Raw genomic sequence first — 16,682 nt, 5'->3', positions numbered from 1 at the left:
GCTCTGTGCCTATGTACCACAAAGCTTTCAGGCACACCCATCCCAGTCTTAACCTCTGACTTATAGTTGAAACATGTTCTGCTGGGTGGGTGGAACGTAGAGAGAGAGAGAGCTCTGTGCCTATGTGCCACAAAGCTTTCAGGCACGCCCATCCCGGTCTTAACCTCTGACTTATAGTTGAAACATGTTCTGCTGGGTGGGTGGGACGTAGAGAGAGAGAGCTCTGTGCCTGTGCCTATGTACCACAAAGCTTTCAGGCATGCCCATCCCGGTCTTAACCTCTGACTTATAGTTGAAACATGTTCTGCTGGGTGGGTGGGACATAGAGAGAGAGAGCTCTGTGCCTGTGCCCATGTACCACAAAGCTTTCAGGCATGCCCATCCCGGTCTTAACCTCTGACATAGTTGAAACATGTTCTGCTGGGTGGGAGGGACGTAGAGAGAGAGAGCTCTGTGCCTGTGCCCATGTACCACAAAGCTTTCAGGCATGCCCATCCCGGTCTTAACCTCTGACATAGTTGAAACATGTTCTGCTGGGTGGGAGGGACGTAGAGAGAGAGAGCTCTGTGCCTGTGCCCATGTACCACAAAGCTTTCAGACACACCCATCCCAGTCTTAATCTCTGACTTATAGTTGAAACATGTTCTGCTGGGTGGGTGGGACGTAGCCCGGTGGTAAAGTACTTGTATGATGTACGGTCGGTCCAGGATCAATCCCCGTTGGTGGTCCCATTGTGCTGTTTTTTGTTCTGGTCAGTGCACCACAACTGGTATATCAAAGGCCGTGGTATCTCCTATCCTATCTATAGGATTGTGCATACAAAAGATACCTTGCTACTTATGGGAAAATATAGCAAGTTTCTTCTCTAAGATGATATGTCAAAATTACCTGTGTTTGACATCCAAAAGCCGATGATTAATAAATGAGTATGCTCTAGTGGTGTTGTTAAATAAAACAAACTTTAACTTTATTTAATAGATAAATAAATTAGAGTAACATAGCAGGCTTTCTTATTTCTTTCTCCAAGGCCAAACAAAATAAATTTCTGGTCTGTAGTCAGGACGTGCGTAGATTTTGACCCTTACACGACAACTTTTTCTTTTTTTTACCTTGTGGTATAACATTGATTTTTGCTGGGCTTTTCTTGCTATGTAAAACTGTATTTGAAGTCAGAATGTCAACGTGCATTAACTAGGACCTGCATTCTGATTTCAATTTAAATATGCCCCTTATTTCAGTATCAAACATATCCACCTTTTCTGTGCAATCCAGGCTTTAAAACAAAATGTCAAAAAAAAACAAATCCTGCATCAATTCTTGAACTTTGGTCTGACCTTAGACCAATTAAAAAAACATTTTTTTTGCTTAATCCAGACGTCTGAGAATTGGAAATTGAAATAAACAATTTATGGGATTCATAAAAACAAAAACAGATAACCTATTTTGTTTTTGCATAACTCCTCAAGACTAAATGATGCCATAAATTTAAACCCTGAATGAAAAATTAGTTGACAGTGCAAAAATAGCCCGATGCCTGTAATCAAATAGTTGATGTGATTCCTTTCTTCGTATTTCAGGATAAGGTTGATGCAGGAATGCCAACAGCAATAGTAAGTACTTCACGTCGAGCTAGTCTAGAAATATTCATACAAGGGGAGATAACTCATTTGAACATTTTAATTTGATGTGTGTGTTGAATTTGTAATATATAAATGTAACACAGCCATCACATATCTCTGGCTACATGGTTTTGATGTCATTTCTGTGTGCTCATGGTAAGGTGATGGATACAGGCTCATATGCACCCAGTAGCAGTGTAATGACAGTTGCTATTTTTCATGATTCATCTCATCGTAATAATTTCTGTATCACATGTAGTTTTGTGGATGTGTGTTTTGTTGCCTGATGTATGTCAGTATTCTATTCATTGGCGGTCAACCTATGGCTTCCTAAAGTTGTAAAATTTGTAGTTGCCAAAAGGCAATAATGGTCACCTCTTCAACATTTGTTTTTAATTCATTTCAATATATTTTTGTTCTTATATCCAATTAAGATTCAAGCATGCTGTTTTGGGCACACACCTCAGCTATCTGGGCTGTCTGTCCATGACAGTGGGTTAGTGGTTTGTAAGAAAATAGGTCAGATGCATTGGTTTTTCAAGTTCCTTTAAAATGTGCTCTATCAGCTTTAAGACCCATGGCTTAACTACTCCATCACCAACACCAGTCAAATTATAGGTATTCATTACTGGATTAATATGGTTTTGATTATGCAAATTCTGCTGGTCAAAGCTGTCACTAATTTTCTTGTTGCTGCTTTCAGGAAGTTTCTAACCTCATAGCCATCGGCACTTCGCACGGGCTGGTTCTCGTGTTTGGTTTGTATTATATTTAATATTTAATACTAAACGTTTAAGATCAATACGTTAATGTATAGGAAATGTATTTTATCAAGCTGTATTTGTTAAACATATAAAGTAGGAAAGTGACAGTTAATCGCAATTTGTGATATTCATGCTTTTAGGCCCAGAGTTCTCTTTGCTTCCCACATTTAAAATTTGTTTTTAATGGTATGTAAGTATCGGGAACAAAGCAAACCATGGACCAAATATCAAAAATCAAATTGAAAAATAAATTCCAATTATAAATAATAAATTTTACATGCTAATCGTAAAGCACAGCATACACTTAAGTGAGTTTACGACATATGTTAGGTTGATGCTGTGTTTCAAACGAAACAAATGGTGAAGTGTTGATTAGGTATTATAGAAGCAGTAAAATATTTCTTTGCACTTCAGATTCGAAGCAAATACTGAAGTGGTGTTTGGGTGGTATAAAAGCAGTATAATATGTTTTGTACACTTCAGATCCCAAGCAGATATTGAAGTGGTGTTTGGGCGGTATAGACGCAGTATAATATGTCTTGTACACTTCAGATCCCAAGCAGATATTGAAGTGGTGTTTGGGATGTATAGAAGCAGTATAATATGTCTTGTACACTTCAGATCCAAAACAGATATTGAAGTGGTGTTTGGGCGGTATAGAAGCAGAATAATATGTCTTGTACACTTCAGATCCCAAGCAGATATTGAAGTGGTGTTTGGGATGTATAGAAGCAGTATAATATGTCTTGTACACTTCAGATCCAAAACAGATATTGAAGTGGTGTTTGGGCGGTATAGAAGCAGAATAATATGTCTTGTACACTTCAGATCCAAAGCAGATATTGAAGTGGTGTTTGGGCGGTATAGAAGCAGTATAATATGTCTTGTACACTTCAGATCCAAAGCAGATATTGAAGTGGTGTTTGGGCGGTATAGAAGCAGAATAATATGTCTTGTACACTTCAGATCCAAAGCAGATATTGAAGTGGTGTTTGGGCGGTATAGAAGCAGTATAATATGTCTTGTACACTTCAGATCCGAAGCAGATATTGAAGTGGTGTCTGGGCAGTACCGTGGTGGGAACACAGTATGGGGCGGTGTCATCGCTGAGCTTCAACAAAGATTGTACTCGTCTTCTTTGTGGATTTGCAAAAGGCCAGGTAAAAGTTACTGAATGAACTCACATTTATCGACCAGGGCCCTATTCCACGAAGCGATCTTAGCGCTAAGATCATCTTAGGTGCGTAGGTAATTATGTATTTAAGGTGATCTTTGCGCTAAGATCGCTTTATGGAACGAGGCCCAGGGCCCATATTTTCGAAGCTATCTTAGCCTACAAAATGTAAAACCATTGTAAGCTATGACGTCACTATGTCGTGTGCTGTAGTGACATCACAACTTATGATGGTTTTACAATTTCGTAGCGTTAAGATGGCTTCGAAAATATGGTCCCAGGGTTCTTAAGGGTTCATGAATTCAAATTGTTAATTTAAAAGATCAGCAATCTTTTCATGAAATCAGACTTACGCTAAAGGACTGGGTAATGTGGTACTTTTTTTCATGAATTCAAACTGATATGTTAAAGGACCAGGGGTCTAATTCATTAAACTCTCGTAACTTTGCGATCTCGCAGTGCAATGCTAAAAGACTTACAAAGAGGATACTTTGTTGTTTAGCAGAGCCTAAGAGACTTTTATGACTTTTTTAAACCCAAGGCTGAGACTTTAACGTTTTCTCCTACAGATTACCATGTGGGATCTGACCACCGGCAAGTTGCTAAGAACCATCAACGACGCACACCCACAGGGAACAGCCGTTTTACATATCAAGGTGAGGTACCACCCCCCACCACACCCACAGGGAACAGCCGTTTTACATATCAAGGTGAGGTACCACCCCCCACCCCACCCACAGGGAACAGCCGTTTTACATATCAAGGTGAGGTACCACCCCCATACCCTACCCACGGGGAACAGCCGTTTTACATATCAAGGTGAGGTACCACCCCCCACCACACCCACAGGGAACAACCGTTTTACATATCAAGGTGAGGTATCACCCCCACCCCACCCACGGGGAACAGCCGTTTTACATATCAAGGTGAGGTACCACCCCCATACCCCACCCACGGGGAACAGCCGTTTTACATATCAAGGTGAGGTACCACCCCCCACCACACCCACAGGGAACAGCCGTTTTACATATCAAGGTGAGGTACCACCCCCCACCCCACCCACAGGGAACAGCCGTTTTACATATCAAGGTGAGGTACCACCCCCATACCCCACCCACGGGGATCAGCCGTTTTACATATCAAGGTGAGGTACCACCCCCACCACACCCACAGGGAACAGCCGTTTTACATATCAAGGTGAGGTACCACCCCCCACCCCACCCACAGGGAACAGCCGTTTTACATATCATGGTGAGGTACCACCCCCCACCACACCCACAGGGAACAGCCGTTTTACATATCAAGGTGAGGTATCACCCCCACCCCACCCACAGGGAACAGCCGTTTTAAATATCAAGGTGAGGTACCACCCCCACCCCACCCACAGGGAACAGCCGTTTTACATATCAAGGTGAGGTACCACCCCCACCCCACCCACAGGGAACAGCCATTTTACATATCAAGGTGAAGTACCACCCCCATACCCCACCCACGGGGAACAGCCGTTTTACATATCAAGGTGAGGTACCACCCCCCCACCACACCCACAGGGAACAGCCGTTTTACATATCAAGGTGAGGTACCACCCCCCCCCCCACCCACAGGGAACAGCCGTTTTACATATCAAGGTGAGGTACCACCCCCATACCCCACCCACGGGGAACAGCCGTTTTACATATCAAGGTGAGGTACCACCCCCCACCACACCCACAGGCAACAGCCGTTTTACATATCAAGGTGAGGTACCACCCCCCCACCCCACCCACAGGGAACAGCCGTTTTACATATCAAGGTGAGGTACCACCCCCATACCCCACCCACAGGGAACAGCCGTTTTACATCTCAAGGTGAGGTACCACCCCCCACCCCACCCACAGGGAACAGCCGTTTTACATATCATGGTGAGGTACCACCCCCCACCCCACCCACAGGGAACAGCCGTTTTACATATCAAGGTGAAGTACCACCCCCACCCCACCCACAGGGAACAGCCGTTTTACATATCAAGGTGAGGTACCACCCCCACCCCACCCACAGGGAACAGCCGTTTTACATCTCAAGGTGAGGTACCACCCCCACCCCACCCACAGGGAACAGCCGTTTTAAATATCAAGGTGAGGTACCACCCCCACCTCACCCACAGGGAACAGCCGTTTTACATATCAAGGTGAGGTACCACCCCCACCCCACCCACAGGGAACAGCCGTTTTACATCTCAAGGTGAGGTACCACCCCCACCCCACCCACAAGGAACAGCTGTTGTACATATCAAGGTGAGGTACCACCCCCACCCCACCCACAGGGAACAGCCATTTTACATATCAAGGTGAAGTACCACCCCCACCCCATCCACAGGGAACAGCCGTTTTACATATCAAGGTGAGGTCCCACCCCCCACCCCACCCACAAGGAACAGCCGTTTTACATATCAAGGTGAGGTACCAACGCCACCCCACCCACAGGGAACAGCTGTTTTTCATATTAAGGTGAGGTCCCACCCCACCCACAGGGAACAGCCATTTTACATATCAAGGTGAGGTACCACCCCACCCACAGGGAACAGCCGTTTTTCATATTAAGGTGAGGTCCCACCCAACCCTCAGGGAACAGCCATTTTACATATCAAGGTGAGGTACTACTCTCTACCCAGAAAGAAAACGGGTTACGTTTAGCATTAGGGTTAAGAAAATCATACAATAATGATAAGATTAATTAATTTTGTCAAAATGTTAACTTAAAAAAAAAAAATCTGTAAAAATATTTTAGTATGGCGCCATACCCATTTCACCCTCTGGTAGAAACACCGAAGTCTATGTTATTACATTATTGGACAGGTATACTACAAACATTTGAAATGAATCACTAACACCATTGTGTCGGAGAAAGTGTCACCATCGGAGAAAGTGTCACCATCGGAGAAAGTGTCACTCCTTGAGAACGTGTCACCATCGGCCATGTTAATTTGTGGTTTTTGTTTTCAGTTTACAGACAGCTTCGTTCTTGCCGCATGCAGTGATAGCGGGGGTTCTGTGTTCGAGCTGGAGTTCAAGTAAGTGATAGCGGGGGTTCTGTCTTCGAGCTGGAGTTCAAGTAAGTGATAGCGGGGGTTCTGTGTTCGTGCTGGAGTTCAAGTAAGTGATAGCGGGGGTTCTGTCTTCGAGCTGGAGTTCAAGTAAGTGATAGCGGGGGTTCTGTCTTCGAGCTGGAGTTCAAGTAAGTGATAGCGGGGGTTCTGTGTTCGTGCTGGAGTTCAAGTAAGTGATAGCGGGGGTTCTGTCTTCGAGCTGGAGTTCAAGTAAGTGATAGCGGGGGTTCTGTGTTCGAGCTGGAGTTCAAGTAAGTGATAGCGGGGGTTCTGTCTTCGAGCTGGAGTTCAAGTGAGTGATAGCGGGGGTTCTGTCTTCGAGCTGGAGTTCAAGTAAGTGATAGCAGGGGTTCTGTGTTCGAGCTGGAGTTCAAGTAAGTGATAGCGGGGGTTCTGTGTTCGAGCTGGAGTTCAAGTAAGTGATAGTGGGGGTTCTGTGTTCATGCTGGAGTTCAAGTGAGTTATAGTGGGGGTTCTGTGTTCGTGCTGGAGTTCAAGTAAGTGATAGCGGGGGTTCTGTCTTCGAGCTGGAGTTCAAGTAAGTGATAGCGGGGGTTCTGTCTTTGAGCTGGAGTTCAAGTAAGTGATAGCGGGGGTTCTGTCTTCGAGCTGGAGTTCAAGTAAGTAATAGCGGGGGTTCTGTCTTCGAGCTGGAGTTCAAGTAAGTGATAGCGGGGGTTCTGTGTTCGAACTGGAGTTCAAGTAAGTGATAGTGGGGGTTCTGTGTTCGAGCTGGAGTCCAAGTAAGTGATAGTGGGGGTTCTGTCTTCGAGCTGGAGTTCAAGTAAGTGTCACAGAAGAATATTTAGGAGAATGAGGATAGCGGGGTTCTGTCTTCGAGCTGGAGTTCAAGTAAGTGTCACAGAAGAATATTTAGGAGAATGAGAGATCGTAGTTGCTTACTAGACTGGTTTTTGTGCCTAATGTTATGTGAATATGATGTGATAGAAGATGACAATACCAGTTAAATTCTTTGAGAGTGCTCAGCCTCCAGAACATGCCAATGTGTGTGAGTAATTTCCGATTGAATGTTGAAAGAAATAGGTTTACGTTGGTAGGAAAAATGTTTTATTTTACAAACAACAATGTCCACATCACCAGAGTTGATTGTTGTAAAAAAAATATTAGAATTGTCTTGTTAAAATTAGCGTCAGTGAGATAAACATAAACTAAATTATTTTACATTATGCTTATAGTCCGTCCCACAGGGATTGCCCTTTTTTCATACTATGTAATTATATATTATTTACATTATTTACAAAAAACATTTTAATAGAATGATGGGACAGACTATAAATAACTGTGGTTCTGCATTTAGCTAAATTGGTAGAACACCCATACATGTGGGATCATCTCACTTTGTAAATCTATTCTCTGATGGAGTTTGGGAAATGCATATAAAAGATCCCTTGCTGCTAATGGAAAAATGTAACACGATTTGTCAGAATTAAAAAAAATTGACATCCAGTAGCCAGTGATAAATTAATCAAAATGATCTAGAGGTGTCATTGAAAGACTAATTTTAATGTTTGTTACAGGCGACTGATTGGAGTGAGAACCTGCGAGTCCCAGTGTCTGTTTTCCGGCAGGTAAATCTGTCTTCTTTTCATACATTAATCTGACCTCTAACTGTGGCATTTTCTCCTGTTCACATGGCTAAATGGCTAAAATATTCCAAACAGCCAAGGGCTTCCTGTTGTAGTTTTTTTTATTACTGGCCTCGGTGGTGTCGTGGTTAAGCCATCAGACATAAGGCTGGTAGGTACAGGGTTCGCAAACCAATACCGGCTCTTATCCAGAGCGAGTTTTAATGACTCAATGGGTAGGTATAAGGCCACTACACCCTCGCCTCTCTCGCTAACCACTAACCAACAAACAACTAACCCACTGTCCTGGACAGATAGCCCAGATAGCTGATGTGTGTGTGCCCAGGACAGCGTGCTTGAACCTTAAGTGGATATAAGCACGAAAATAAGTTCAAATGAAATGAAATCACAAGTTTTAATAGCAGACAGAACATATAACAGCCATCGTGTTCCATGGCTATTGACTTACTCAAGGCAGAGGCGCATCAGAATATGTGAGTCCCAGTGTCTTTTTACTGACAGGTAAATCTTTCGTTTTGTAATCTTTCTTGTCACACTTGTAGTCATAGCAGATTGAGAACTTATTAACACCATCATGTCACATGAGTTGAGGCTTGTATTATGCACTGCACTTAATGTTCACATTTCAAACAATTATTGTTAGGTTAAATTAAACAAATTTATTACCTATATGGGCAGAGAGAAGTGGGGGAAGAAAAACTATCTTTTGATAGGGAAACAAAAAAAACATTTCTTCCCTTTGATACATTTCGACGTTCATAATCAGTGCTTCACCTAGAAGATAACCATATGGAGTTTTTAATTGGCAGATGTTATTGTCTATTTGATCCTGCAAATGTCATTTTTGACCGAAGGTGTTAGCAGCGGTTAATTAAGTGTAACAGTAGTTTCCATGGTGGCAGTCATGTCAACAACTAACTTTTGTCATCAGCGATATGTACATAACAGCTATGACACAACAGTGTTTCTTTTTCTCAACTTGCAAACCTTTTTATCACTAACAGTATCCATAAAATTATGAAGATTGATAATGGGTAATAAATAGAAAACACAACTCGCTTCAAGACAATGCCATTTATATTACACAAGTGAATTGATGCTGTCTTTCTCTCACAACTGGCTTCAAGGCAATACCATTTATATTACACAAGTGAATTGATGCTGTCTTTCTCTCACAACTGGCTTCAAGGCAATACCATTTATATTACACAAGTGAATTGATGCTGTCTTTCTCTCACAACTGGCTTCAAGGCAATACCATTTATCTTACACAAGTGAATTGATGCTGTCTTTCTCTCACAACTGGCTTCAAGGCAATACCATTTATCTTACACAAGTGAATTGATGCTGTCCTTCTCTCACAACTGGCTTCAAGGCAATACCATTTATCTTACACAAGTGAATTGATGCTGTCCTTCTCTCACAACTGGCTTCAAGGCAATACCATTTATCTTACACAAGTGAATTGATGCTGTCTTTCCCTCACAACTCGCTTCAAGGCAATACCATTTGTATTACACAAGTGAATTGATGCTGTCTTTCCCTCACAACTCGCTTCAAGGCAATACCATTTGTATTACACAAGTGAATTGATGCTGTCTTTCTCTCACAACTCGCTTCAAGGCAATACCATTTGTATTACACAAGTGAATTGATGCTGTCTTTCTCTCACAACTCGCTTCAAGGCAATACCATTTATCTTACACAAGTGAATTGATGCTGTCTTTCTCTCACAACTCGCTTCAAGGCAATACCATTTATCTTACACAAGTGAATTGATGCGGTCTTTCTCTCACAACTCGCTTCAAGGCAATACCATTTATCTTACACAAGTGAATTGATGCGGTCTTTCTCTCACAACTCGCTTCAAGGCAATACCATTTATCTTACACAAGTGAATTGATGTGATCTTTCTCTCACAACTCGCTTCAAGGCAATACCATTTATATTAGACAAGTGAATTGATGCTGTCTTTCTCTCACAACTCGCTTCAAGGCAATACCATTTATATTAGACAAGTGAATTGATGCTGTCTTTCTCTCACAACTCGCTTCAAGGCAATACCATTTATCTTACACAAGTGAATTGATGCGGTCTTTCTCTCACAACTCGCTTCAAGGCAATACCATTTATCTTACACAAGTGAATTGATGCTGTCTTTCTTTCACAACTCTCTTCAAGGCAATACCATTTATCTTACACAAGTGAATTGATGTGATCTTTCTCTCACAACTCGCTTCAAGGCAATACCATTTATCTTACACAAGTGAATTGATGCTGTCTTTCTCTCACAACTCGCTTCAAGGCAATACCATTTATCTTACACAAGTGAATTGATGCTGTCTTTCTCTCACAACTCGCTTCAAGGCAATACCATTTATCTTACACAAGTGAATTGATGCTGTCTTTCTCTCACAACTCGCTTCAAGGCAATACCATTTATCTTACACAAGTGAATTGATGCGGTCTTTCTCTCACAACTCGCTTCAAGGCAATACCATTTATCTTACACAAGTGAATTGATGCTGTCTTTCTCTCACAACTCGCTTCAAGGCAATACCAAAGGCTAGTGAAGGACAACATCATTTCACTTGTGCAAGATAAACGGTATTGCCTCGTAGCTCGTAGAGTAATTCTCTGGTTATTAGTCCCCAATCTGCATCACAGTATTTAATTTTTTACTTCAGGCTAACACCTTCAGTGAAAAATGACATTTGTGTGCATCAAGTAGACAGTAAGACCCACAAGTCTAAAACTCCATATGTTTATTGTCTAACTGTAATGGTTGTCTTCTGACTGTAATGGTTGTCTTCTGACTGTAATGGTTGTCTTCTGACTGAAATGGTTGTCTTCTAACTGTAATGGTTGTCTGGGGCAGGACGTAGCCCAGTGGTAAAGCCCTCGCTTGATGCACGGTCAGTCTGGGATCGATCCCCGTCTGTGGCACAATTGGGTTATTTCTCATTCCAGCCAGTGCACCATGACTGGTATATAAAAGGCCATGGTATGTATTATCCTGTCTGTGGGATGGTGCATATAAAAGATCCCTTGCTGCTAATCAAAAAGAGTAGCCCATGATGTGGCAACAGCAGGTTTCCTCTCTCAATATCTGTGTGGTCCTTAACTATATGCGTCATTAAATAAAACATTTCTTTCTTTCTTTCCTTTGTAGTCGAGGCGAGGTGTGCGTGATCGAACCTCTGCACATGAATCTGACAATCAAAGACCACCCCATGCAGGACGTATTGGTGCTCGCTATGGCTTCACTGTCCAAGGTTTGTATCTGACAATCAAAGACCACCCCATGCAGGACGTATTGGTGCTCGCTATGGCTTCACTGTCCATGGTTTGTATCTGACAATCAAAGACCACCCCATGCAGGACGTATTGGTGCTCGCTATGGCTTCACTGTCCAAGGTTTGTATCTGACAATCAAAGACCACCCCATGCAGGACGTATTGGTGCTCGCTATGGCTTCACTGTCCAAGGTTTGTATCTGACAATCAAAGACCACCCCATGCAGGACGTATTGGTGCTCGCTATGGCTTCACTGTCCAAGGTGTGTATCTGACAATCAAAGACCACCCCATGCAGGAAGTATTGGTGCTCGCTATGGCTTCACTGTCCAAGGTTTGTATCTGACAATCAAAGACCACCCCATGCAGGAAGTATTGGTGCTCGCTATGGCTTCACTATCCAAGGTTTGTATCTGACAATCAAAGACCACCCCATGCAGGAAGTATTGGTGCTCGCTATGGCTTCACTGTCCAAGGTTTGTATCTGACAATCAAAGACCACCCCATGCAGGACGTATTGGTGCTCGCTATGGCTTCACTGTCCAAGGTTTGTATCTGACAATCAAAGACCACCCCATGCAGGACGTATTGGTGCTCGCTATGGCTTCACTGTCCAAGGTTTGTATCTGACAATCAAAGACCACCCCATGCAGGAAGTATTGGTGCTCGCTATGGCTTCACTGTCCAAGGTTTGTATCTGACAATCAAAGACCACCCCATGCAGGACGTATTGGTGCTCGCTATGGCTTCACTGTCCAAGGTTTGTATCTGACAATCAAAGACCACCCCATGCAGGACGTATTGGTGCTCGCTATGGCTTCACTGTCCAAGGTTTGTATCTGACAATCAAAGACCACCCCATGCAGGACGTATTGGTGCTCACTATGGCTTCACTATCCAAGGTTTGTATCTGACAATCAAAGACCACCCCATGCAGGACGTATTGGTGCTCGGTATGGCTTCACTGTCCAAGGTTTGTATCTGACAATCAAAGACCACCCCATGCAGGACGTATTGGTGCTCGCTATGGCTTCACTGTCCAAGGTTTGTGTCGGAGAAATTACACCGAGGGAAAGAATTGTAGACTGAATTTAGCATAGTAATATATTTATTTTATACAAAGTTGTAATGTGGGATCGAATGTCAGCAGTGTGGAATTGACTGCCAATAAAAATTCATTATAGATCTTTTGAACATTATAAATAGAACTTTGGCAAACACTCACTGTCAAATGAATTCACTTAAATTGTTTCATTCAGAACAGAGATTTGTTATTAATCTGGAACTCATTTATTACTCTGTGTCTGACATCCAATAGCCTGATTTCTTTAGTGTTGAGATGTAAGTAAATTTATTACCGAAGCAGGCACTCATAACGGGGAAAATAAAAATCATAATTTCTCACTGAAAAATTATCATGTATTGGTCTAACGAACAATACTATTGGATGATTTGACGCTTACAAACCAATCACTTTGTCGGTACTAAATATGACGTCATCACGATATGGCAAACACACACAATGACATCATGTAGTTTAAAGAGTTTGCGTTTATGGCTGTCTGTTTTTGGTGTTAAATTTATAACAATGTCATTTTAATGCAATTCATTATAGATTTTGTACCAGAATAAAGATAACTTTTGTTTTTGAAAATTATCTATGAACGTGATTAAATTACAAAGTTATAGCAATACTCAGAACAATGCGTAAACTGGTTTATATCATTTCTATACATGTACATGCTATATGTGTGTCGAAAATAAAGGCTTTTAGAGAGAAAAAATAGCTCAGGTAATAAATAGAATAACAAACTCGGCACCAGTTATTATCAAATTTATGTCCCTCGTGAAATAATTTTCATTTGTCACTCGCTAAAGCTCGTGACAACTGAAAGTGATTTCACTCGGGATATAAATATGATAATAACTGGTAACTTGTTTATTATCCTCTATATACATTCATTTTAACGTGTACTTATTATTGTGAATGTTTGCTTGTGGCAGGTTTTGTTGGTGACCTTGAGACCGTCTCTGAAAGTGATGTTCACCCACCCTTTAAAGGTAAAAAACATGGTAGAAATACAACAGAACTAGAGTGAAATTATTTTGTAAATAATCCTAGTTGAAGCTGCTAATTGTCAAATACAAACTGAAGCTATTTAAGGCTTTATTTTTTATTTTTTTTATTTTTTATTGATTGATTGCTTTATTTAACAATTTTTTAATTATTTATCTCTTTGTATTTATTGATATATTTATTTTTTATTTATTTATTTATCTCTTTTTAAAAAAATTCTTTATCTATTTTTAACCATCTGTCTGTCTGTCTGTGATTGTCTGTCGGTCTATCTAAACATCCATCAATTTATTTATTTATTTAAATAATTACTTCATCTCAGAAAATAGGGATTTGGATACACATTTCAAAACTAAATTCATCTAAATGCTAATAATATATTTGTCCAAGTCAAACACGTGACTTAAGTTTGGAATATAGTTGACAATATGTGGGAAGTGACAGAGCTGATTGAAATGTGAGATACATACAAGTATATTTGTGAGATGGGTATGAGTATATTTGTTAGATATATGAGTATATTTCTGAGATACGTATATGTGTATTTGTGAGATATGTATGAGTATAGTTGTGTGTGAGATACATATGAGTATAGTTATGTGTGAGATACATATGAGTATGGTTGTGAAAAATGTATGAATATCTCTGTGATAAATGTATTAGTATATTTGTGAGATACATACAAGTATATTTGTGAGATACATATGAGTATATTTGTAAGATGCATATGAGTATATTTGTGAGATGCATAGTAGTATATTTGTGAGATACATATGAATATATTTGTGAGATGCATGTTTGTTTATTTTCAGGGTGATCCTGCGACACTTCCTCTGTTAGCGTGGCAGTTCGTCATTATCCAGGTGTCGGAGCGAGACCGAGTGATCGACCCCGTTCTTGTGTTCGCCAGAGATCAGACTATCCACTTCTACCAGGTATAAAACCCAGTTCTATCAGCAATGTCTGATTTACGGGGAACACCAACAAGTAAGGGGAGTAACCACAGGGCTTCTAGAATTTTTATAAAATTCACTAGCTATGGGATCAGTGATTTTAAAAATTTACTAGCCTTGATTAAAAATTCACCAGCCTTACTTTAAGTTACTGTAATACAATTGTACTAATAGTAATAACCAGATATGTCACCTAAAGAGGGAGATAGAGCTTAAAAACACTAAGATTGGGAGCTGGGGATAGGGGAAGGATATTCATATTTACAAAATATACAAATTCAGCATTTGACAACTTTTCACTAGCCATAGGGCTTGGCATATCACTAGCCATGAGAGTGGGGCTACCATAATCTAGAAACCCTGAACCAAAGTAAAGTTCGAACTCTCTGTGCGGTGCTATCCCAGCATTAGATAGTGCTAGAACTAACAGTGTTAAATACACTGATGCAATGAAGTAAAGAAACATGGAATTATAGACCAAGATTAACTGACTGTTAGTATAGTAATGTCTGTATTTCTTACACAGTTGTAATGTGGGACTGAATGTCAGTAGTGTCGAATTGACTACCAGCAGTGTGGTCAACTTGTGACACTACTTGTGACACTATAGATGACTCTGTTCAGTACTGTTTGTGTGTAGTAAATAATGTTACTGTATTTCTAGATTGAGAGTTCACAGTCTGTAACTGTGTGGACCTTTAATGTCAGTAGTGTCGAATTGACTACCACTGCAGTGTGGTCAACTTGTCACTATATGTATGAGTGTAATAATGATTACTGTTATGTTATAGATTGAGAGTTCAGGTTGCAGCCTCTGTTCACTGCTACTGTTTGTGTGTACCTTTATTTCTTTCCATCACTATATGTTGAGTGTAATAATGATTACTGTTATGTTATAGATTGAGAGTTCAGGTTGCAGCCTCTGTTCACTGTTACTGTTTGTGTGTACCTTTATTTCTTTCCATCACTATATGTTGAGTGTAATAATGATTACTGTTATGTTATAGATTGAGAGTTCAGGTTGCAGCCTCTGTTCACTGTTACTGTGTGTGTGTACCTTTATTTCTTTCCATCACTATATGTTGAGTGTAATAATGATTACTGTTATGTTATAGATTGAGAGTTCAGGTTGCAGCCTCTGTTCACTGTTACTGTGTGTGTGTGTACCTTTATTTCTTTCCATCACTATATGTTGAGTGTAATAATGATTACTGTTATGTTATAGATTGAGAGTTCAGGTTGCAGCCTCTGTTCACTGTTACTGTGTGTGTGTACCTTTATTTCTTTCCATCGCTGTGTGTTGAGTGTAATAATGATTACTGTTATGTTATAGATTGAGAGTTCAGGTTGCAGCCTCTGTTCACTGTTACTGTTTGTGTGTACCTTTATTTCTTTCCATCACTATATGTTGAGTGTAATAATGATTACTGTTATGTTATAGATTGAGAGTTCAGGTTGCAGCCTCTGTTCACTGTTACTGTTTGTGTGTACCTTTATTTCTTTCACTATATCAATAATGATTACTGTTGATTGAGTTCAGTAATAATGTTACTGTTTGTGTGTACCTTTATTTTATCACTATATGTTGAGTGTATAATGATTACTGAGTTAGATTGAGAGTTCAGGTTGCAGCCTCTGTTCACTGTTACTGTTTGTGTGTACCTTTATTTCTTTCCATCACTATATGAGAGTGGTTGCAGTGTTACTGTGTGTGTGTACCTTTAATCACTATATGTTGAGTGTAATAATGATTACTGTTATGTTATAGATTGAGAGTTCAGGTTGCAGCCTCTGTTCACTGTTACTGTTTGTGTGTACCTTTATTTCTTTCCATCACTGTTATAGATTGAGAGTTCAGAGTCTGTTCACTGTTACTGTGTGTACCTTTATTTCTTTCCATCGCTGTGTGTTGAGTTACTGTTATGTTATAGATTGAGAGTTCAGGTTGCAGCCTCTGTTCACTGTTACTGTTTGTGTGTACCTTTATTTCTTTCCATCACTATATGTTGAGTTAATAATGATTACTGTTAGTTATAGATTGAGAGTTCAGGTTGCAGCCTCTGTTCACTGTACTGTGTGTGTGTACCTTTATTTCTTTCCATCTGTT

At 40.6% G+C, this 16,682-nt stretch overlaps 1 protein-coding gene across 3 annotated transcripts in view; it reads left to right on the top strand.

The window, feature by feature from the left end:
* The window catches only part of LOC121387354 (vacuolar protein sorting-associated protein 8 homolog), a 100,693-nt gene that overhangs the window by 12,127 nt on the left and 71,884 nt on the right, over positions 1–16,682 (top strand). The window contains exons 5-13 of one of the 3 annotated variants that reach the window (XM_041518407.1): positions 1,578–1,610; positions 2,323–2,377; positions 3,419–3,543; positions 4,127–4,213; positions 6,539–6,606; positions 8,181–8,231; positions 11,422–11,524; positions 13,550–13,606; positions 14,435–14,557. In XM_041518407.1, coding sequence (XP_041374341.1) covers positions 1,578–1,610; positions 2,323–2,377; positions 3,419–3,543; positions 4,127–4,213; positions 6,539–6,606; positions 8,181–8,231; positions 11,422–11,524; positions 13,550–13,606; positions 14,435–14,557 — 702 coding nt within the window. Of the gene's footprint in view, positions 1–1,577; positions 1,611–2,322; positions 2,378–3,418; positions 3,544–4,126; positions 4,214–6,538; positions 6,607–7,026; positions 7,058–8,180; positions 8,232–11,421; positions 11,525–12,086; positions 12,377–13,549; positions 13,607–14,434; positions 14,558–16,682 lie in introns of those variants that run through there. The other 2 variants (XM_041518408.1, XM_041518409.1) reach the window with 2 other exon arrangements.

The sequence above is a fragment of the Gigantopelta aegis genome, chromosome 13 (genome assembly GCF_016097555.1).
Source record: "Gigantopelta aegis isolate Gae_Host chromosome 13, Gae_host_genome, whole genome shotgun sequence".
NCBI lineage: Eukaryota > Metazoa > Mollusca > Gastropoda > Neomphalida > Peltospiridae > Gigantopelta > Gigantopelta aegis.
This window is presented reverse-complemented; position numbering and strand designations above follow the sequence as displayed.